The following is a 23,366-nucleotide window of genomic DNA, read 5'->3' as shown; positions in this document are numbered from 1 at the left end:
TGAGCAAATTCAGTGAAACAAGATGATATTACGGAAATTTAATACTAAGGTTGCGACAAGTGAGTTTGACCAGAACTCGAAAGTTTCAGTTTCCAACCAAAAAAACCTCCATCTCTCGATAAAACTTAACAACGGAAAACTAGTAGCAATAGACTGGACAGTGCCCTTTTGACATTAATTTGCAATTTCTGAGGGATAATTGATCTAGCCTCGAAGAACCAGGAATAAGTGTTCGAACTGAAGAAGAAACTAGGAGGAAGAGAGGAGGGGGGGGAGCAAGGCGATATGAAAACAGAAGACAGATGGTAGTAGCACTTAAAAAATAGCAATTGGTCTGTCTCTTAGAAAACTACTGGCGGAAAATGGGTAGGAAGCTGCCGGCAGATGTTCTCCCATGTCGTCGTTCCGAACTTTTCTTATGATGTGATAGAATAAAATATTGAGATGGCAACGCAAACGGCGATAAGAAGAGTCTAGTTTATAAATCTCAAATACCAACCCATTTAAATTCTCGAAAACATGCACTTGAAGAAAATGGCAAAAAAAGAAGGGTTCTCATTGAGTTAGTTAAATTTGAAAATACTGGGTGCACAAAATATTACCAAATATACCTTTAAGATAATTTATTTAAATTTTAAAGTCAGATACACTTGCATTTCAAAAATTAATATTTTTTGGATCTTAATGCAAAAAAAATTTGAAAAAATTCGATGCTGTTTATACAACATTACAGAAAACTAAATATTTATAAAAATAAAACGAGCTGAATTTAGAAAAACAAGACAAACATTTGGCAGAGTGCGTTGAGCGCATTAAACGTTTACGCTTATTCTGCAATGTCTCTCTTATCTTACCTACACCAAAAACTTGAAAACGTTTCTTATCTAAAAGAGCTTGTTCTCTGCAGAATTTGAATACTCGCATTTAAAAGTACTCGGTTTTCAATATTCGGTCTGTGTGAGTGGAAAATTTTGATGGATTACACAACAATCTATTAAATACCTTATTTCTTTTTTCCTTTTCTGATGAAATGACTCACAAGTGCTTTTCGATAAAGTTACTCAAAAATTGAAAAAAAGGTTTACCTAAAGCTAATGAATCGAATATTTATACTTTTTTCCAATTTAAAAAGATAATCATAACCTGGGTGTATTGAAAGGAAAAGTGTGAGAAAATACTCAACTGATAAATGATTGACGGCGGTTATCAGTAATTGTTATTTCTCTTTATGTTTGATAAACTTGACTGGATGATCTATGTTTCATCAGAGATATTGACTATTTCAAAGATATTAAACAAACGAAATATGATACAGAACACTTACTTTGTTTATTAGACGTTATAGTAAAGTAATAAAAGTAATGGCGTTTTCTTATTGGATTTCGCTGTTATTAACTCTAAATGACATTTAAAAAAATTTTCAAATTTTTTATTGGAGTTCTAATAAAAAAAAGACCATTAAAACCTAAAAAGTTTACAACTGTTCAGTGTTGCTGCAAAATAGTATTAAAAATGCGCAAATGTTATCAAGACCCGCGATGACTCAAACCTTTCTTATTTCGAGTGGTTTGCATCTTTGAAGGTAGTTCGTACTTTTTTTTTTTGAAAGAATTTCTACTAGAGATAATAAATTATTTTAGGACTGTTTAGACTTACTGAGATACAAAAATTAAAAACTCTCAGAAAAACACGTTCTCAATTGAAATCAATTTTGCTTTCCCTTGGGGATGTACACTTGAAAATGCAACAAATAATCGGATGGAGTTCTAAACTACAGTAGTTTTACGTTTTTTTGAAAAGTTTTCTCCTAGATTTCTTTTATTGAGTGCATTAAGTTGAAAATTATTTTCAAAATATTCATTTTTTTAATTCGCATCTTAATTTCATTACTGCGATCTTTTTAGTCTACTAACAGCAGCCTTACATTAAAAAATATACAAAGTTTGATTCAGTAACACAGCGTTGGTCCCAAACGTAAAAACGTCCAAAAAGTGAAGATTGAAAATCAAAAAAATTGAAAAAGTGGTAAAATCAGGGAAAAAGAACACCAATCATCATCATCAAGGCCCCTCGCCTCAACACAAAACGGCATCTATCAAGCGTCATGTTACATGTTACTAACAGCTACAACTACTACATAAAAACTGGTTTAATTAGCCAAAAACGATGTGTCAATTCATTCCGGAACGTACGACGTTAAAGCGTTTCAATTTGTGGTATTTTCCGATTTTTGAAATGTGAATCAAAGTGAAAATGCTGGAGGAGAGGGGGGAAAGCGGTGGGAAAGTCTATGAGAAAAGTGGACAACAACCTTTGTTGTTGTGAAAGAAGTGGAAGAGAAGGGTTAGAAACTGGTGTGTGAAATTTGAAAATTGAGATGATGAGAAAATTGGATTGACTTGAAGAACTGAACAAAAATGAGGAAAGGCGAAGATGGAAAAAATGAATTGTGCGTTAGAGCTTGTTAAAACAATAATAATCAAGCATATTACTGATGCAGGCAAGAACTAAAATTTGATGAAAGTTCTAGGTAATCATCTTATCAAAATTGAACAGATCTAATATGTTCTGTTTCTGGTTTATTACTTATTTCAACTTCTAACTCACAATTGGTACAGGAAATTAAACTGAAAATCAGTAATTAAAATTGTTGTTAATCAACAATTTAGAAAGTTATATAATTTTCAAACACTTTCCGAAATTCAACAATTATCGATTTTAAACGTCTTGTCAAATAAAGAGCAAAAGAGATTTTACAAGAAAGATAATTAAGTCTTCAAAGGAAAACTAAATTAAAATCTTGAAAATATATCGGTGAAAACTATCCATATTTTAACATTGTAAAAACTTGAACACGCGACGGTGTTTTAGACTTCTCGTGGCGTAATATAAAGTGGATCATACTGAGTTTGCACCACTTTTTAACTCGGATGAAAAAATGTAACTTAAAAAGCAGTTTTGTCATGATATTCAGTGATTTCAGCATTATAGAAATACATTTTAATCATTTTGCCACTGGCCGTATCCGAACTATAAGGCAAACGTGCCATACAGATTTTAAAGAAAATGGGAAACATGAAATGTTCATTTATCAATTATATGATTTCAAAAATTTGTGTTTACTTTTATTCCTTGTATAACTTTATGAACTCAAATACTGTGAAAACCAACAAAAATTTCAAAAAGTGAAAAGAAAGTATTGAAACATGTATTCCAATAAAATTGAGAAATGCAATAGCACTCAGAATTTGTGTTGACAGCAATGATAAAATGTCTGATTCTTTATAGGTTTCCTGAAAAATATTCTTTCTACTTCCTTCAAACCTTAACTCAAATCATTCACGGTATGTTTATCTTGAAAGACGCAACCTATTTTAGGAGTAAATGAGAATTTCAAAACGAATGTGAACTCTTTTATGTGAAATGAAAAGGACAAAAATGTTGCGCACAATGTGAATAGACACATGTACATATTGGAATAAGAATAGACATTGAAGACAAAGAAACTGCAAAAAGGACGAAGTCTTTTCCTTTTTTTTCTCGCATCCTCCTTTCTGCTTCTGGACGTGCAAGTGTCTGTTTTGTGGCAACTAGTGTGTATTAGTAAACATTTTGTTGATATCTCCTAGACACTAATGCTCTCCGAGCCCTTTTCTTCTGCTCAAGTCTAGGCTGACCGAAGGGGCCTCCCAGAGTGACAGCTGGGATACGAGAGTTGATGAGGCTTCTGGCGGAAAAATTATTACAGCGCGCAAAGGTTTCACCAAAAAGTGCAATAAATCAGATATTATTCCTAGAAAACAACTGCCTAAAAACAAGGTAGCTATCAAGCCAAATGCCAAAAAAAAATATTTCGATACAACTCAAGTGGTGGAATAAGAACACAAGACAAGGCAATCAAAGAAAAGCGGACTTGGTGATTTATTGCTTTCTAACTTTTTGTTTTTAGGATAGACTATTGAAATCACATGTCCGACCCTCAGAAAATGTGAAAACCACAAATTTCTCAACGTAGGATAACTACTGCAAGACAGGAAGACGAAATGAAATGGAGCCGTCTTCGCATGAGGGGACTGTTAAGTATAACGTAGCCTGTTCATTTATGTTTGTCCATTTTCATACGTGAGCAAACGTTGACTTGTACCGCTAGCAAGCGATGAGCATTAAAACACAAAAATCTGTGATTTCGCACTTGATCTGTTATTAGTAAGACAAAAGGAAAATCAAAAGTTCAGATTTGAAGTGAAAACTAGTAAAGTAAAGTAAAGTAAACAATCGAGCAACTTTGTGAAGCATTTTATAAAAATTTATTGATTTTTTAACGTTAATTATTGTGATACCCGTAGTGACACTTTAAAACTACCATCATACTATCACACAGACCAAGCTTCTACTTCAAAGTACCTTGCACATTTTTGGTGAGTAGACAACAAAAAATTTGCATTGAGAATTCGAAAATTTGGAGCATCCAAATTTTTTATCCAAATTTGCATTACATGATTAATTAAACTGCATATTCGAACGAAACTAACTAAAATGATTTGCGTTTTTAATTTTTAATTGCAGAAATTTTCGATTATTTTCTTCTACGAATTTAGAGAATTTTTGAATGCTCAAACCTATACAATGATGAAGTTTATTTTAAGCAAACTTATTGATAGAAAAATTGGTTAAAGATGGGGTTTTTGGTTGGTTTTCAAAATTACGATATATGAGGTAAAAATTTACTCTGCATGCATATTATCTTCAGTTAATTATCTTCAGTACACTTTTAGCTAGAATACTCAATCTTTATTGTCAACATCCGGTCTATAAAAAAATCTTGAAAACAAGAAAATTGACCGTTGTAGTCTTCACTTTGATTGTCTAAGGACTACATTTCTTAACATTTTTGTTATTCGTTATTTGTGGAAAATGGAATTTGTTGAAATTATTGAAAAAGTCCGTCAGAAAAGTCATAAAGTTGTGTTATACATAATTTTGTTCGTCAAGAAAAGTGCACTCGAATTAGTGTGTGACGTTCTCAAAATTAGACGCAATTTTCATTATTACAGGGGTAATTTTGAAAAGGACAGAAACGCAAAAAAAAAATCGACGAGACGTTTAAAACACTAAACTGCTGGTAGTAATCTTCAAGCATCAGATTAATCTTTGGATTGTTACAGACGAAGATATAATCTCAATGTTTGCCGCTTAATTAAAAATGCAGAAAAAATCTTTTTTTTTTGTGTTCAAGCCATTCATGATTTGTTAACTTTTCAAACAGTTTAAATTTTAAGCTGAAAGTTTAAACTTCAGTCTAAAATTCAGTTTAAATTCTAGATTCAAAAAATAGGGCATTTAATTGTGAGCATAGTGAATGGAAGATGGTCAGTCACGGATTTTCAGGTCGTTTTAACTTTAAATTTATTAGTCGCGATTTTTTGCTGTGTGTATGAAAACATAGAAAGCAGATAATGTAAAATGTTTGGGATGCATGTTTCAATTTATTGTTCTATTTCTAGGCCCTTTGTAAAAAAACCAAAATGTCTTTCTAAATGTGAGAAACAAGCTACAGCGCGTTTTTGCGGTGCCTGGCAACCGTGTTCTATTTTTGGAATAAATTTGGTCGTTATTCAAATTTTCCCACGGATCGCTTTCACGATAACAACAAAACATTTCACAGTGCCAATATGTTGTTAAATAATAGTGAGGGCTCAATACAATCAGAAAAACTATTTAACATTGATCACTACAAAAAATGTAGCTTTTATAGACCACATCAAAGCGGGTAACTGAAATTTTTTAGTTTTAGTTTTTGATTTTAGAGATTTTTGCGAAAAGCCAACACTTTGGATCCATCTTCTAAAATATTCAACTTTTTAAATGATTTTTCAATTTTTTTTCAAAAAGAAAGTATTTCCAAAAAAGTTTCAGAGCGTGAATTCACAGTAAATAGTCGTTAAAGTTGGTGAAAGTTTTCAAAAACAGTGTTTGTAGCAACTTTTCCGGACGGATGAAAAACGGAGCTGAACAAACTTCCGGTGAAATTATATCCTCTCAAAAGTACTCCAAAAAGGGTCCCGTAATTACTTTTTAGTGCTTTTTTAATAATTATGGTGTACCACCTTTGGTCTGAAACCTAACAAGTAGCAAACCGAACGCAAATGTGGGTTCAAATTAAGATTAGAATCAAAATTAAAGAGGAAAAGGGAGAAGAAAAGAGGTGGAGAAAGTTGTACGTGTAAAAATACTAGTCCACAGAAAAACGAAGAAAACGGTAAATTGAAAACCTTCGCTCCATAAAAATTAGGACTGTCAAAATGGTTTACGATGGGGGTGAAACAAATAGATAAGAGGAAATGAACAAAAAGAAGTCTTTTGTAGTTGTCATGTTGGCCTATTATAAATTAAGATAAACTGTTGGGGGTTTTTTGGATGTTTGAAAACGATTGCTTACCGTACAGTAAGTTTATGGCACTTTTTTCCAGAAAAAGTGAAAATGAAAGGATTTTCAATTTTCTGAATTAAGAATTAAAAAAAAAGAGTGAAATGTTATCCAATAAAATCAATTTCTTTCTATGATGTCTTAGTCTTTTTCTAAGATTTTCTGAAACTGTTCGCCTACACATTAACTCATAATTTTGTATGCAAACAGATAATTAAAAATTAGAAAATAATTCATAATCGAAGTTTGTGAAAAAAATGATATTATGATGGAAAAATCTGAAAGACACAAAAGTTTGTCACTGCTTTCTAATCACATCATATGTGGATCCACTTGCCTGTTGAAACAGTAAATCAAATTGACTTCAAATATTCAGTTGTTCGTTATGTAACAAATTTCACTTCTAGCGAATAATGGGCAAAATGCTCAATACCAGAAATAGTGAAAGAAATATGAGAAAAAGTAGGAGTGGCCTAAGCGACAAAATTGGAGTGTTGAAAAGGGCGGAGTTTGCGCATGGATTTGATTCTGCTACAAATTGGGAAATTGGAATTTTTATGAAACCACGTTTTGCGTATCACGAGAAATCAGAAAATACAATTGAAGAAAATAATGATAGATAAAGGAATATAGTTCAAAAAGATCATTTCGAAGTGTGTTTATTCTTATTCAAAGTAATATTTTGAAAATGATTGCCTTCTATCCAATCACAAATTTACGCATGCATATGAAGCTATGTAGAACAAAATAAATTGTGAATATAATTTTCACACTTTTAAGATATGTTGATAGCAAAACTAACTGTTGTGCATAACTGTTCGGTGGAGTAATGATAGTTTTCTATGGCTTCGTTGACTTTTTTAATACAACATTTGTGTAGTTTTAGAAAACACTAAGAACTTAAGAGTTTCCTTATGTTGAAATAATATAAAATGTTCAGCGTTTCTCAATCAGTATTTCATTTTCTTCTAAATAACTTGTACTGACTTTCACTGGCCCACACAAAAAATATTGCAAATAGTGCCCGCATAATTGGATTTCATATTTTAGATGAATATGGTAAACTCCGAATGTGACAACCTCGGCACTGGGAACAAACTGTATTTAATTTTAACATCTTCTGAAAAAAAAAAGTTTAATTTTGTACCTAAATTTTAGAAGCGTGATAGCATTGCTAAGCTCCCTTTTACTTAAGGTTTTTGCCAGATTTTATGAAAATTGGCATTTTCAAATGCGCCAAAACTGCGCACAGTCGCCGCTCACACCTGATACAAGGTGATATGGTTCAGAAAAGTTGGTGTGATCTTCAACTGATTTCAAGTTTGTGTGTATATCACTGAGCACCCGTAAAAAATTACATTGACGCCCGTGAACGAAAAAATTACATTGACGCCCGTTTATAAATGACACAGTAACAGTTGTAATTGTTAGTTTCTATGTCAAAAACTACAAACTACAAAATGCGATCAAAAATTCATCTGAAATGCAGAACCCAGAGAAAAAGTGCCAAAAAGTCAGTTTGAAACTCTTGGGGGTTTTTTGGGTGTTTGAAAACGAGTGCTTACCGTACAGTAGTTTTATGGCACTTTTTTTCCAGAAAAAAGTGAGAATGAAAGGATTTTCAATAATTAAAAAAAGTTTACAAACGATTTCAACACAGTAAACTAAAGTAAGTACTGAACACTAAGAAGAAAAAAAACTGATTTCAATCCAATTTTCTTAAAAGTTTTGTCTCAAACATGTTGATTACAAAGTGGTAGGAGCAGCAGTGTAGCGGGCGAAAAACTCATAGGCCAAATGGATTGGACCGCCAGAGATTTATGGGTCGTAAAACAATCTCCCGTCTAAACAAGTTCATGTGTCAAGGTTTGACATATATATATATATATATTTATTTATTTATTTATATATAAATTATGAATAACGGAGAATGCTGTTGATTATTGAAATGCAAAACATTTTTTTTTCAATTATCATTTTTGTTCGTGTTAGGTCCTCTATTCAAAAGGTGAGGCGTGGGCTTGAGCTCCGAACATTATTAAAAACATGACTTGTGAAAAAACTAGTCAAAAAACATTTACGATTCTCAGCAAAAGCTAAAAGAATCGCCAGCAGAGAAAAGTTTTAAAATCACGTTAATGGTGCTATAATCACTAAACATAGAATAATGAAACATTTAAATTTTTTCTTTAATTTCAAATCAAAAAGTGGTAACTTCGCAGTTAAAAAAACTTTTTTAACTCAAAAAATCAAAATTATCAGTTCCTAAACAGATTTTTTGAAATGTGAGAAAGAGTAAGAAACGGTACTTCTGTACTATCGAAACTCAAATTGAACATAAGTTAAATATTCATTAATTTCTCTATTCAAGTCAAAGGTGATATGCTATTTATCTCGCTCGGCTTAAAAATGATTATTTTCTAAGCCTAAAAATACAAAAAAATCAACATGTTTTTATTTTCCCAAAATCAAACATTTTCAATGTTCAAAGAAGGATTCAAAATTTTTTTGTCCCGTCTTCAGAGTTGCGTCTACCATTTTGTAAAAATTAATTATTTATAGATTTAGTAAATTTATTTCATCGGTTTTTTTTTAACTTTTGATGTTTATAAAAATGTTCCCAAATTTTCAGAAATGTCATTATAAACTCCGGTTCTTAAAAAACTTTAAATTTTCAAATCTATAACACAATTGACAATAATTTTTTAAAAAATGTAATGAAGAAATATCCGTGCTGAAACGTTTGATTATTTAAGTTTGATTAAATTGCGTTTTCAAAATCTCTACTCTGAATGGTTCTAACATAAAATATTCTAAATAGAAGTTGTAGTAAAAAGAAAACTTTCAAACAGGCAATTAAAAAAAAATACTACGTGAACAAAATATTATTTGGAAAAAACATCGACTTTTCGTACCAATGTGTAGTAAACCTGATGAAGTGGAACATTTTATAAAGGGATACTTTTTGAATGTCCGAATTGCAAATTTGAAATGTAAACCCTTCTGGTTTAGTGGGGCAAGAATTTTGCATAATCGTTTAAAAACCACCTCTTGTTTGGAGACCTAGTGCGCCACATCATAAAAGTCAAATGTGTTTTGTTTATTGCAAATTTGTTGTAATATACAGAAAGAAAATGGATGAAGAGAAATATTTACCGGACTATGTTTACGCTTTGGGAAGAAACATCGCGTCGGTCATATTTACCTATTTCATAAGTTTTGGAAAATGTGAAATCGAAAATAAGAAAGGACCCTTCAAGAAATGTTTCCCGTTTTTTTAAACTTATTTTTTGGCTCTTTTCTTACATTCTTGACAATTTATTTTTTGCGTGTTTTGTGTGTTTCTTGATGATTTCAAAGTATATATTTATTGGGTTTTTAAAATATGATATGAAATATGCCTTACATATATAAGTTAAATTTAATACTTGTCATTGAATTACATATGAAATTTCATTAGTCTTTCACTCAAACCTACTGATCAAAAAACATACTTGCACTCTTTATTACACTTGCGCTCAAAATTTCCAGTAACAAAAAATACGATTTAATGGATTGCTTAATTTTGTTTCATAATTTAAATGTGTAGGTTTTAGAAAATTATCCTAAGTTTTTAATTGAGTAGAATATAACTACTATAATGCCAATTCAATTATTGGTTTGGTTTTGAAACTACTGGAATTGCTATTTGGTTTTTAGAACTTGTTTTTTTTCATCCTTCAATAAATTTTCAAAAATTAATAGAAAAAACCTAATTTTATTCAAAATAAAAATTTAATAAAAATAGGCATGTTTCTAAACAAGAGAGACAGAATACAAATGCATAGTTAGAGAGAGAGAGAGAGAGAGAGAGAGAGAGAGAGAGAGAGAGAGAGAGAGAGAGAGAGAGAGAGAGAGAGAGAGAGAGAGAGAGAGTGACCACCATGATTGCCTGTTTTCACTCTCTGTAACCTTCACCGAACAAAGACCAGACAAAACGAGAAGAATTGACGAAAATGGTTGGTAGGAGAGATGATGGTAGAATTGCATCGAGTAAGAACGGCAGGATTCCATTTTTTCTTTTGCGCAAATTGGTGTGTTTTGACGTATCGGTGGCAGGAATTAAAGTTTTCAATTTGTACTAACCGATTTTCTTAAAACTGGGGGAACTCAAAACTGGTTCAAAAGTTATATGGTTTTTATTATATTTCTCAAGAAATCTCTTGAAATATTTTAATCTTTTGAAATTTTACGCCAGCAAACCGATTTCTATTTGTGTGCCATTACAATGAAATACGAAAATTGAATACATCTTTAAATTCGGCATAAATAAATAATTAAATTATCACGTGAAGCACGCAATTATTCAAGTGTGGAGATATTAGTTTTAAGATTTGAGAGAATTTAGAATTAAAATGTGAGCATTTTGCAATCTCAAAACATAACTTATGTTTCATTTTTATCGAGTTTATTTCGGTAATTTCCGAATTTGCTGGTATTTAATTTTTAGGCAGTAGACAATTTTCACAGTTGGCAACATGAAAATAGCACACCTCTGCCTAAAATTCAGTTCGAAAATTATTAAAAACTTTTTGTGGAAAAGCAAAACCTTTTTATCGTTGTCCGAATTTTAAATTTTGATTTTCATGTAATTTTTATTATTTAGATTATTATATTATCAAAGTCAAAAATAAATCGATCTGCAATACATTTTGCAAAAAACAATCTCATTTACGTTTTCAGAGACAACAGCTGAATTGCATAGACATATAATTAAATCATATATGCTCATTTTTCAAAATAACCTATCAAAGGTTGAACTTGCAATTTGAAATCAACATTAAAGAAAAATGTCAGAAAGTGCGATGTACTCTAAATCATAACGACAAGTTTGAGACTACCAATTAAAATTTTCTTTCACAAATTCAGAATTAGAGAAGTGCATTCATATATAATTATTTTCAAACTAATAATAAAACACGAAAGAAGACTCAAAACTTGAATCAAAATAAAATAGCAAAAATTAACATTATGCTGTGTGGCTGTTTTTTGAATCCTTAACCGCCAAGCGGCCTCACTAGGAAAAATGAAGAGGGGGAGAAAAAGAACACCGTGGCACGCTCAAGAAGACATTATGCGTGTTGCGAGTAAAATAGACGAGAGAATCGTGAATAAAGTGTTTTGTGAAGTAACGGATGGAACACAAGAAGGAAATGTTTTCAAAATGTGCCCCTATGCAGTGAGAAATAGAAAAAAACGGATCTTACCCATATCTTGTCTTCATTATTCTTCTGACTCTTTTGTTACCTTTCTTTTCACTTCGTATTTATAATTCTGCCAGCTACTGCATACAGAAATTGGAACCTATTCGGGTCAAGTCAAGATCAACAAAAAGCAAACAGGATTGAATTACTGTTTGTGTGAAATGCTCACCGGCGGGGAGGAGGGCGTTCGGGAATAAGGAGCGAATGGAATATTAACAAAAACACAATTGTTTTGATAGCAAAATATTTACGACTACATTTTCACCAAATGCTCAAACAGAAAAAATAGCGACGGGTCTCGCAGTGAACAAGGGTGTCGCTCTATTAGAGACTGCTGCACTATTAGAGACTGCCGTACTACTGGAGACTGTCGCACTAATTTTCGAAAGAGCAGTGTTGCCGCACTATATATGGTATCTAATAGAGAATATACGGTATCTGACTTCAAGTTAACTTTTTTTCAGAATGTTTTTTTTTTGGGGGAATTGTTGCAAAATTTTTGCTTTTTCTGAATTTAATAATAAGTAGTACAACTTCACGATGGTGTTCTCAAGTTTGAATAAAATGCCGGTAGAGAATCTGTTCGTTTTTCAATTTGCGTTAGTATTTTTGAGTTGTTCACATCCGTATGCATAGCTATAATTCTTGTCTTATCTCATTTTATTCAGTGCTTTAATTAGTTTTTTCACAATAGACAAGTTCTCCTTTGTATACGCTGATTCTCCGATTTTGATGATATTGTCAGCACACGCTAAGTGAAAGAACAATTTGGTGAGCGTTTCCGATTTGGTTCCGTCTGACATTTGTGACTGAAATTATTACTAGATTATGTATAATGAATTTCGAACGCAAATGTTTCTTTTAATATTTATTCGATTTACAACTTATGTAGAAATTGATATTTAGTTTTAAAAAACCGTTTTTATAAAGTTCACGTTTTAATGTTTAACTTGGAATGACGGAAAGTACCATTAATACGTTCAAAATTTTGGCATTCATTGATTGTCAAATGTTGCAAAAAATGAGAGATGCGCTAACCAATCAGAGAACCCGGGGTTACTGTAACTAATTCAAGTTTCACCAACTTACGTAAAGTGTTTTAAACATTTCTCCTTCTTACACTTATAATATTGCAGTATTTATGGATATTTTTGCATTTTGTTGCATTCCTACGGACCAACCGTAATAAGCACGGTACATTGTTTTCCTATTTCATAACAATCAAAAAGTAAGAACACCAACCTCAACATCGATTTCCTCTTGAATTACAAAGCGACAGTTGTAGGTATCAGTCTAAAATAGAAAATGGATTTATGCATACATATACTTTTTTGAAATCACCAATATAACCGGAGGCAGTGTAGGTTTGAAACCCCCTTTCTCTTTCTTGCTGCTTTTGGTGGTCATTCTGAAATTCTGATTTGACTCTTTTAAGGTTTCAAAAATGTTCTGCATATTCTGCTGATAATTTCATGGTTTTTCAGGCACTAAATATGTTATCAAAATGTGTCATATTTGTGAATCGAAAGGGACTGTATCTGATTGGACTACTGTGTAAAAAAAAACTTTATTATTACAGATTGCTAACTGGAACAAATGTCTTACGATGTAGGCAATAATTGGTATTCGCAAATACAGATTTTGTAAAAAGAAAAATAAATTAATTCCAAAAATGAACCGTTGTTATTTTAGTTGACACATTATTAGAATTTACCCTTGCGAAGAAAAATTTAGTTCAAACCAAAAATGTAATGTTGATTCTACACGAAAATGAGTTTCCAAATCTTTTTTCAAATAATGTTTTTACTCATTTTTCACAAAGTATAAGAAAACGTTTCTTACAGAAGAAAAAACAAAAATCGATTTGATGAACTTTTTCAGAAGCATATTAATATGCACTTGCGAGCATAATGATTAGGAAACAAAAATGTTGGGCGTTACTCTGGTTTCAATCCTCTCCTTTTCCATAATTGTCACTTTAAGCTTTAGCTTGAGCAATGTCATGCAGTACATTTTGTACGTTCGATTAGAAAATCACCGGGATAATCTGGTTCTATGCGAATTTGCACAACAATAAACGTGTGAGATTGGAAAATAGTGATGTCATATGTACTTGAGTAAAGGTTTTCACACGAAACATATACATTTGGTGACGCAATCTTGTCTGGGAACTGGTTTATCAAATTTGGCATGGCAACTTGGGAAGAGTAAAACCCTGATCACCAAACTGAATCAAATTTTAAACCTTGAAAAAATAAAAAAAATAAATTCCAGGGTTTCATTCCATTAAGATCGCTTGCCTTCTTTAACTCTGTAAAAAAAACCTTGATAATACTGCAACACAAGGAGTAAAGCAAACCTCAAAGGATTGCTAAGGTTACCAAAATATCATTCCGGCTTTTTGAACTTTCATTCTTTCTGTTTATTATTTTCTATTAATTTTGATACACGATTCAGAAAAACAATTATTTACAAAATCCTTTTTAGAAAACCAAAATCATATATGCAAAACAATTTTCACAATTTTTTCAAATCACAAAAACTAGCAACCAACACTATTTTTCAATTTCATGAGTTTTATCACTATGTAGTCGATAACTGACGTTTAAAACTTAGAAAAGTCTTATTAATGGATTTGTTTGGAGCTGCAAAGTTTCTTGAAAGATGTCAATTAGAAGTTTCAAATTTCTACTTGCGCAGCTAACGACAATGCAGCTTGTACGTAATTACTCCATAGTACTATTAAAATCAAAATAACACTGCGATAAATAATAAAGATACAAGTTTAAATCATTTTTGTGGTGGTCGCAACTCTCCTCGCAAAAAATTTCTATTATTTTTATCCACCCTGATTTGATGTTCCGTCGAATTTTTGTTATAATCCAATTTGCACAAGAACTTATTACATGTTGTTGATATCGTCCTGTTCTCTGATTTTTGTATTAAATTGAATTTTGTTATCAAACGTTTATTATTTTAACTTCTTTTTGCAACTAAATTACGTATTTCATCCGTTTTAAATATATTGTAAATGACAACGAAACGTCGCTACAATTATAATGCATTGCTTTTCCATTAACTATTGTTTTTTCCATTAACTACCAGTTTTTGATGACAATAGTATCTGAAACTCGGTTCTTATAAATGTTTTATTTGTGATATTTTCATAGCTTTTCCCCACGTAAACCTTTACAGCTCTTTATCCAATCTCACTCTACTAAACTAGCTTTAAAGAAATTTGAATGTTATCACACATACTTCGAATTATAGAAAAGAATTATCAAATTATATAGAAAAGAATTATCAAAAAAAATTCAGTTCAGATGAGATGATCCTGCCTATGCGTGCATCGTCTTCTTTATTTGTGAAATCCATCTTATTTCTTATGGAATTGGCATAAATACTATTGCATTTCATTTGATTTATTCACATGTCTTCTTCTTATTTGAATTTTTTGGTATCGCTCGTGAGAATATGCTCTTTTTATCTCAAATTATGTTATTGTTAGAGCTGTTAATCATGCGTAGGTTAAAAAAAACTACTTTTTGACTTATTTTGGGTATCTTTTTTGAACGTATGCGAGCTTTTCATTTTAATTCGGATAAGAAAAAAGGTTATTTACTTCAAAATAAGAGACAAAAACTTTGACCACTGAGCGGATCGAACGCCCAACCTTTCGATCTGGAGTCGAACGCGCTACCATTGCGCCAAGCAGTCATGGGTTTGTCGCAACCATACGGACAGAATGATGTTAGTTACAACTAATACGTGAGGCATTCAGCAAAAATTGTACTTATTTTAAATCAGAATAGACGGAATTTTCCATAGTGAAAAATGAAAACAACAGAAAAATGTTTGAACGAGTCTGCATGCAGAAAAATTCACTTCATATTAACAAACGCATCTTTTCAAATAATTTATTTATTATTATTTTTCAATCATAATGGCTTCAATATTGAACAAAGATTTTGCTCAAAGTAAAAAAAAAGTTTTGAACTCTATGGTTTTGAAATTCAAATACTTCTAGACATAATAGATACCGTTAACTTTATTTGACTAATTTCACTAAAATGCAACGATAAATTGAAAATTTGTAGGAAATCATGGAAAAATGAACTAGAATACCATTGAAGTAATCGAAGAAATCGAAATTTGATGTGGCATTCGGAACCAAAAAAAAGTGTTACACTATTAGAGACTGCCGCACTCACAATAACTGAGATTCCACTGCACGAATTTCGAAAAACTGCGAAAAAAAAGAAAGTTTTCAACCAACTTTCCGTGATTATTTTCTAAGCTTAAAAATACAAAAATGTTCCACACGTTTTCATTTTGTATAACTTAAAAATTCTAATTTAATATTTCGGGAATATAAAACACAAGTAACGAATGAAACCGTAATTACTGAAACTTTCAAACCAAGTCATTTTCAAAACACCCCGTGTTACAACAGCAAGAGCATTTGCTACTCCGCTGTATCGTTTTCTAATTGTTTTACATCCGGCTTTACGTAATTTTTTACAATGAATGTTCACCTTTCCTCAACTTAATCAATGTTGCTAAGCTAATGATTAGCTAAATAAAATTTTGAACAGTAGAACGCTTAAAACTCTGAAAAAGTGTTTTCGGTTTAATTTAGAGCAACAATTCTTTTTTTTTGGAAAATTAATGTAATCTTGGTAAACCGGCTTAGAAAATTAAAAATTCTTGATTATTTTGAAATGTGTTTTGTGTAATATCCGTCAAAAGTGAACATATATTTTATGCAGCTCAGTTTTTCTAAAAAATAGACAGTCCGTTTTTTTCGTGATAAAACGTTTTGTGAACAAAAAGCGAACATCGCTGCCAATTTCTTTTCAGACAGTCAATGCTGTAAATTTGTGTCCCATTGAAAAAAAACGAGTTTTGTTTTCTTTTTGCCCCCCGCCCTCATACACATACACACACTCCGAGATAAAAGAAGCGGCATGGAAAATTCATGTTGGCCAGACGATTCTGTCCTTGAGAAGATGCTGACGATCTGGCGGCATTTATCATTCTTCTTCACCACCATTCCCAATCCTTCTTTTTCATTTTTTTTTGTTGTCAGTTCAATCGAATCTTTCTACCAATACCTTTTTAGATAAAATCTAAAGATATTCATTGCCGACTGTGGTTTTGTTGTAATATTCGGTCAACTTTTCCGGTGAGAAAATTTGTTATTTTGTGAGTAGTCCTTTCATAATACCTCAATATTTTGCAGAAGACCTTTGAAAATTCAATATCCACTGTGAAAAAAAAATTATTGATGTTTCCAAAATGAGCATAAACATTTCGAGGACCTGTGACAAATGCTCACGCTTATTTTTACATAAACATGAAACTACTTACCCATACTACTAAAAGTACTTTTTTTTAAAAGAAAAATAAGTTAGATCATTAAAATTAGACTGTTTAGCTTAACGAAAATGGTGCTCCAATTTAACGAATTATTTCTATTTTTGGGTGAAAATCTAGGCAATTAACATGTTTCGCTTTTCTTATTCAAAATAAGCAAGTTGTAAGAATTTAAAAATTGTCCTCATTCATTATTATCAATCCAAATATTCATCAAAACTGGGCAAAATGTTTCTACAAATGAATCGTTTTAGAGTTTTAGGGTTTTTGGGAATATCTGTTACCAAAAACAAAGTTAAAGACAAATAACACTGCTAAGTTATAGAAGGGCTTTTTTTTGGGGAATTCGGCACAATATTTTGTTAGCAAAACTTCAGAATACACTCTTATTTGTTACATTAAAATTAATTAGTGTTGCTTAAATTTCGAATGTTTTATTTTTTGTCCATGCGAAATGTATCCCAGCTATTCTGTATTAATGCAACTAATTAAGAAATTCAGAACTGTTTTGCACGTTTTAACACGTAGAATATATCAAATTCAAATAATCAAAACATAATTAGAGTAGTTTCTGAAAACTATTTTAGGTAAACATTTTTCAAAAATTAGCATTTCATAAATTACTATAATATTAGAGAAACTACGGTAGTTCAAAGAAGTGTTGAAAAGTTTTTCAATGTGATTTGGCATATTTGTAACAGTAGTATTTTGTTTTTCCAACACTGGCTCGACTCTTTTCAATTCTGACACTACTCTTTACTTTTTTTTTATTGTTTCTTCTACTTCTTTTTTTGTAATTCTTTTTTATTCTCGAAATGTACTTTATTTCCAGGTAGTGAGGACATATAATCTATAAAATCTGTTACTTCCGCTTCCTGGTGTCGTTGTCCACAACATTTAAAAAATGTCAAATTCTGGTGTGAGTTCTGAGATTAGCGCATCCCGTGCAGCTGCGTTTCTATGGAAACGCAGCTCATTTCAACGGGATACTTGAGATTTACACCTAGTGTGTTTGTGCCTGTCTTTTCGGTATATATTACACACTAATGAATAGAACTAGAGCGAGAAAACATTATCCATATGGTATTCAGATCCAAGACTGTGATCTCATCTACAACGTCTGGCAGTACAACGGGAGCATTTAGTAAGTAATTTTAAAACGTCCTTTATTTTTACAAAATTAAAAAAATAATTCTTGAGTGATTTTTTATGTTTTTCAGCGGTCCGTATGCAGCAGAAGCGGTCTTCAAATTTTACCTGGAAGGCAAACTAAAGTTCCCCACTAGAATTCAAATAACCGAGTCCCGCAAAAAAGGCGCTACGGGATTCTTGGAATGGTTCGGAACAATACGTGAGTTTTACAAGTTTGCTATTGTCTGAAGATATAAACAATCAATCAACCTCAGAAAATGTCCGAAGCAATTTTCCATTTGATTTACAGAAGACCTTCAAGATATTTTCGGCACCCAAGATTTCCTACCAAAGCGCCTATCGCAATTCAAGGGGAAGTGGACGTTGCCTGAAGTACATCCCAATCCAGCACTGTATAAATATGAATCTAACACTTTTATAACATTTAACTTATCAACTTTCCTGAATAATTTATCGACGTCGAGCTATTGTCCTTTTGTCACTGGGTTCAGAGGAGATGTAGCCGAGGAGCATGTTTTACCACGTGAGTTTTAATTGATAACAAGATATCGTATGGTTAGATGCATGTTTAGTTTCTTAGAACATGTAAAAACATTAAAGACGTTTTTTGTCGAAAAAGTGTATTTACATACCAAGAAAAGCTTACAACCGTATATTCTCTATTGGTATTGCACCCAACTACTTCATTTAAAAAATTATATCTCCTTTCATTTGAAAGTATCAATTAATTATTAACTCTATAGAAAAATAACTAACACATATTTTATTTCACTTGTAAAGTTTTTAAGTACAAACTGCCAAGATTGAAAAATGATACGTAATACTTATAGAAACTATACGGTATGTACCAGCATACTAAAAGAATCTTACTATGTATCTACACACTAAAAATCCTTAAAAAACCAGAATTGACATTTTAATTATTTCAGTCTCATCTGTTGTTGAACTTGCTAGACGTATTCTCATGGACTACAGTAATCTTGAGCCTGACGAAAGAAGTCTTCTGCACATTCTTCTAACCGAAGTGTTTTCACCGGTGGGTTTTTTCTTCACCTTCTTTCTATTTCTATCACGTGTTTATGTTCAGAGAGTTTGTGACGTTTGCCAAAAAGTTATGGAAGATGCTCATTCATATTTGATACATGCTCTGTCTTTGATACATTTAGAAAATGTAAGTATACTTTTTTAATCCTTATTCAACATGAGATAATTTCCAGGCAATTGTAAAATGCAGCCGAGCGTTTACAATTGAATTCGATTATTTGAAACTTCGGAAACTTTTTGAGGACGTGAAGAGATACACATTTGAAAGAAAACTGGCAAGAATGATGAGCAAAATTTCTGCAAACAGTCCTGATTTTCCTGGCCACCAATTTGACTGGAATCCCAGCTTCAATTCCGTAAACTTTTATCCAGGAGTTTCACTTCCTTTACAATGATTACCCATCTTTCAACAGAGTTTATCAGTTCATATGTTTTATGTGACCGTAAATGATCTCAAATCATCAATGAGCAATATTTTGCTCATTTTCTTTTTTTTTATGTTTTCGTTTCCGTGTTGTCGACAACTATTGGAAAATAAAACTGTAAATTGATAACTTATTTCAGAAACTGTAAAAACAATTAAACATAATAATTACTTTTTCGTTTAAAATTGGATTTAACCAAATTCAATATTTTTTCAGTTACAGAAAACCTTGATTTTCATCATTTACTGGCAACAAATTACCAACAAAATAATTTGGATTTAATTTTTAAAAAAATTGTATTGTGGTCTTCTGTTGTACGAAATATAGACGCATACAATAAATACGAGGAGTATAGTTTTGCATCGCGAAGCTAGATATCCGTCCGCTGCTGCTGTTAAAAACTAAACAAAAAGTAATATTTTTTATACGTCGTAGACTTGAAGAAAAGTTCAAAGAGAAAAGCGGTGAATGACGCGCTAGGAAATGTGCATTTAAGCCAGAAAAAATTGACTAAAAGATCTAAATAAAAGGTTCACCCGGGGTGATAGAAAACTTACGATCATGAAAAAATGAAACCGGATGAAAATTGCTGCATAAAAAAAAGAAAAGTGGTGATTCTCGAATAATTGTTAAACAACTTCTTTCTAGCAAAAAATAACGTTTCCATAAAAAACAAAAGCATAAGAAAGAGTGTATACGGATTTAAAAAGCGAGAAGAGTTTGTGAGTATTTTGCTTAAATCGTCTAAAACAGGCCCACAACGGCCAAAATTCATACTGACACTTCTAAAAAAAATTCCAAACATTTTTATGGCGGTTCAAATTTTTGTAACAAATGAGCCACGTTTTGCTAAAATCTGAAATTTCGCTCTCATTTTATACCAATAAACATCCAAAAACGATCAAAAAATGGATAACAATCGTCTTAAAATGTGTCTCAGACAACGATTTCACGCGAGATAAACTACCAACATAGGTATTAGAGGGCGAAAATTTCATAAAACTATATTCCAGCTGCTACGACAGAGAACAGTTGGCGAAATTTTTGATTTTAGCAAAATTTGGCTCATTTATTTCGAAATTTTGACAAAAAAATAAATTCGGAAAATTCTGTGAGAAGTAGTCTCTTTATGAAATATAATCGTTTTGAGACAGGTTTAGTAAAATTGAGCAAAATACCCACAAATTCTATTACCTCTTTAATGAATCTGGACAAAAAATGTGGTGGTTCCTAGTCAAAAATAAATTGAAGAGCTTGCTCAAGTTTCCAATTGTTGCAGCTGAGGTAGACAATTGCTTCAGTCTAAAAATTACAAACTTAAGCTTCCTAGAAAATTTGTCATTTGAAAATTTTACCTCTCTGATTCCCATCTCTATGAGACGCCCGACTTTTCTATTGAAATCAGGTTCAACATCTTTCTTAGAGTTTGCGAAGTAAGAAGTCCAGTAGACAGCGGTCGCCTGAAACGAAATTTTGAAATCATGAGTTTTTTCCAGATTCTTGGATGCATTTTTTTAGCAACTCACTTTTAATTTTGCATCTGAAACCTCGAAATTAATTTTTCAACTCCATTTACATTGACGTATGTAGTATATTATTTTCTAACTTTTTAAAAAAACTACATATCGTTATTAAAAAGTTAACTCCGTTATTCCAGTTCAACGAATATCAGTGTATGTGACAAATTTCGGTTTGCTTTACAGATTATGTATGTCTGTATCAAAGCTCAAAAAACATTTTCTATTAAAAAAAATTTCTACCGTAAACATTGGATAATTATTGATAAACTGTTTGGCAACCACTGCATCTTGAGGGTCCGATGGTTCAGGAGAACAGAGCATGGCCTGAAGTGATAGAAGAACTGTCCGAAGTGTAAGACTTGCAGTCCTTAAACCCATTTGTTAACTAGAAACATGTAAAAACCAACCATTTATCCTTGAGTATGTCCAAACAAATGGTTCCAGTTTGTGAGCTGATGTTTGGATGCCAGATTCGTGTAACAAATTTTGCCTGTATATACTCAAATGCGCGAATGTGAAATATAATTTCGGTAACCTTTGGCGGCTCAAACGGATAATGTTCAGGAATATCGACTTTTATTTCAAAAGTACCTCCGGCGTAAGGTGTGCCCTCTGGACCCTTGATGAATCCCTGAAGTAATGGTGTTTTGGTGTAAATACAGATATGTTTAATTAGACGATTTTCTGAATAGTTGATAGACGCAATTCAATAAAAATTTGGCCATAGTCTGGAGTGATATGTATTTTTAAATAAAACAACGGGTACATTTTGAAGCAAAGTCATCAATGATATTTTCATAAAAACTGGAAAAAAACGTTTTTGATGCCGTTCGTTTTAGGACATATTAAATTGAAACTTTTTAGTAGTATGTAATCTACACATGTTTTATTCACATACACGGTAGTTCTTCTGAGGTTCGGTCAGGAGTTGATAAATCAAAAACTTTTCTAGAAGTATTTGGCAAGCAGAAGTCACAACCAAGACTGGCTCCGCAAATTTCTTTACAGCTAAAAAGTTCGCCAATATCACCAAAAAATAACGAAACACTTAAAATTTTTCAAATGGAAAACATGTTACTTTTATAACTTCAGAATGATAAAAACAGCTGCACTATATATACCTAGTTTCAAGTGACACTTTTCAGAAAAGAAATCAAGTTTTAAAAATTATGAATTGTTCAGTTGGCGACAGGCTCAAAAGATTTTTATTTTCATTTTTGGGACAAAAGTGTTGTAAAAACTTGTTAAATTCTTTTTTTCCTGTGAAGTACCACTTTTTTTTAGTTGAAAGTTTTCAGTTTGAAGACAAAGTGTGCACAAATTTTAATATTTACGAATAGGTAACACCCGTTTAATTTTTTCCAAATACACAATCAACAAATTTGGCATTGAATGCACTGCTCATTTACTTCTAATGGGTAATTTTTATTAAAAATGATGTATTTCAAATACCACTTATTATTTTTTTTCAAAATGTCACAGTGCTAAATGTCTCAGGATCATGGCCTTTATAAATCTGATTGCTCACTACTATCGCGCGCCACATTAATCCATGTATTCTTCTTTCTATGTCTGAGTGTCTCGCGCTTTTCCTCTCTCACAATGGGCCCCCTCTTTCCAAAGGTCCATGAATAAAAAGACACCTGTTTGCGCAACAGCGAAACTTATTGATTATAGTGAATGACATTGGGCGCCACGCCTAAAACTTATTTTATGCTTAAAATGTGTGCTTTTCGGGTTCTGTTTCTCTTACTTTGATATCCATTAAATTGTTCTCCTTTATTTCGACATGAATTCCCGCTTCCGTGATATCAGAAGCATTTGCCACCTCTTTACACTTCCGTGTGACCCGTGCCAATGCGAGATTTGACATTTTATCTGAAAATTGCATTTTATTCAATTTCGATACGCTCATATTTGAAAAATGTAATAAAAAATCTCATTGGCACTTAATCGTACATAGTGTTTTTCAAGGTCCACTTAAACTCAAAAAAGGACGAAAAAAAGCTCATTTGCATTCTACTATAACACGTGCATTGGAGGCGGAGTGTCGTTGCCCATATCTTGGTGCACATTCTTCTTTTTTCCTTACATCTCCTTCTTTCTTTTTCCCCTCTTACTATTAGTCATTTCACCCGCCAAATTCAAGTCTTTTTTATCTTGCACACGCGACACCAAG

General features: G+C 31.9%; 3 protein-coding genes and 6 non-coding genes across 9 annotated transcripts; 2 read left to right on the top strand and 7 right to left on the bottom strand.

The window, feature by feature from the left end:
- Positions 1 to 3,537: 3,537 nt before the first annotated feature.
- On the bottom strand, positions 3,538 to 3,642 carry C06E2.12. The gene has a single exon (NR_071769.1). It is a non-coding gene; the product is annotated as an Unclassified non-coding RNA C06E2.12 (non-coding RNA).
- Positions 3,643 to 6,274: 2,632 nt separating this feature from the next.
- On the top strand, positions 6,275 to 6,337 carry C06E2.13. Its single transcript, NR_071768.1, has one exon. It is a non-coding gene; the product is annotated as an Unclassified non-coding RNA C06E2.13 (non-coding RNA).
- A 3,917-nt stretch (positions 6,338 to 10,254) lies between these two features.
- Positions 10,255 to 10,346, bottom strand: C06E2.11. The gene has a single exon (NR_071767.1). It is a non-coding gene; the product is annotated as an Unclassified non-coding RNA C06E2.11 (non-coding RNA).
- Positions 10,347 to 12,320: 1,974 nt separating this feature from the next.
- C06E2.2 (THAP-type domain-containing protein) lies at positions 12,321 to 13,078 on the bottom strand (the record flags this gene model as incomplete). Its single annotated transcript, NM_077103.4, has 3 exons — positions 13,012 to 13,078; positions 12,913 to 12,963; positions 12,321 to 12,479 (listed from the first exon to the last, which is right to left on the bottom strand). Exons 1-3 carry the CDS (start codon positions 13,075 to 13,077, stop codon positions 12,321 to 12,323), a joined length of 276 nt encoding a protein of 91 aa, NP_509504.1. The 5' UTR covers position 13,078.
- Positions 13,079 to 15,315: 2,237 nt separating this feature from the next.
- Positions 15,316 to 15,387, bottom strand: sup-21. Its single transcript has one exon. It is a non-coding gene; the product is annotated as a tRNA-Trp (tRNA).
- A 1,175-nt stretch (positions 15,388 to 16,562) lies between these two features.
- C06E2.14 lies at positions 16,563 to 16,645 on the bottom strand. The gene has a single exon (NR_071766.1). It is a non-coding gene; the product is annotated as an Unclassified non-coding RNA C06E2.14 (non-coding RNA).
- Positions 16,646 to 17,878: 1,233 nt separating this feature from the next.
- Positions 17,879 to 19,794, top strand: C06E2.1 (GYF domain-containing protein). Its single transcript, NM_077102.6, has 7 exons — positions 17,879 to 17,965; positions 18,138 to 18,190; positions 18,267 to 18,397; positions 18,488 to 18,721; positions 19,128 to 19,234; positions 19,286 to 19,369; positions 19,416 to 19,794. Exons 1-7 carry the CDS (start codon positions 17,951 to 17,953, stop codon positions 19,635 to 19,637), a joined length of 846 nt encoding a protein of 281 aa, NP_509503.2. The 5' UTR covers positions 17,879 to 17,950; the 3' UTR covers positions 19,638 to 19,794.
- On the bottom strand, positions 19,746 to 19,766 carry 21ur-14159. The gene has a single exon (NR_071765.1).
- A 1,031-nt stretch (positions 19,795 to 20,825) lies between the features above and the next one.
- Positions 20,826 to 23,102, bottom strand: ubc-21 (Ubiquitin-conjugating enzyme E2 21; the record flags this gene model as incomplete). Its single annotated transcript, NM_077101.4, has 6 exons — positions 20,826 to 20,969; positions 21,023 to 21,127; positions 21,428 to 21,554; positions 21,595 to 21,677; positions 21,723 to 21,818; positions 22,941 to 23,102. The coding sequence occupies 6 exons, from the start codon at positions 23,100 to 23,102 to the stop codon at positions 20,898 to 20,900; spliced, it is 645 nt and encodes a 214-aa protein (NP_509502.3). The 3' UTR covers positions 20,826 to 20,897.
- Positions 23,103 to 23,366: the final 264 nt, after the last annotated feature.

This window comes from Caenorhabditis elegans, chromosome X (genome assembly GCF_000002985.6).
Source record: "Caenorhabditis elegans chromosome X".
NCBI lineage: Eukaryota > Metazoa > Nematoda > Chromadorea > Rhabditida > Rhabditidae > Caenorhabditis > Caenorhabditis elegans.
This window is presented reverse-complemented; position numbering and strand designations above follow the sequence as displayed.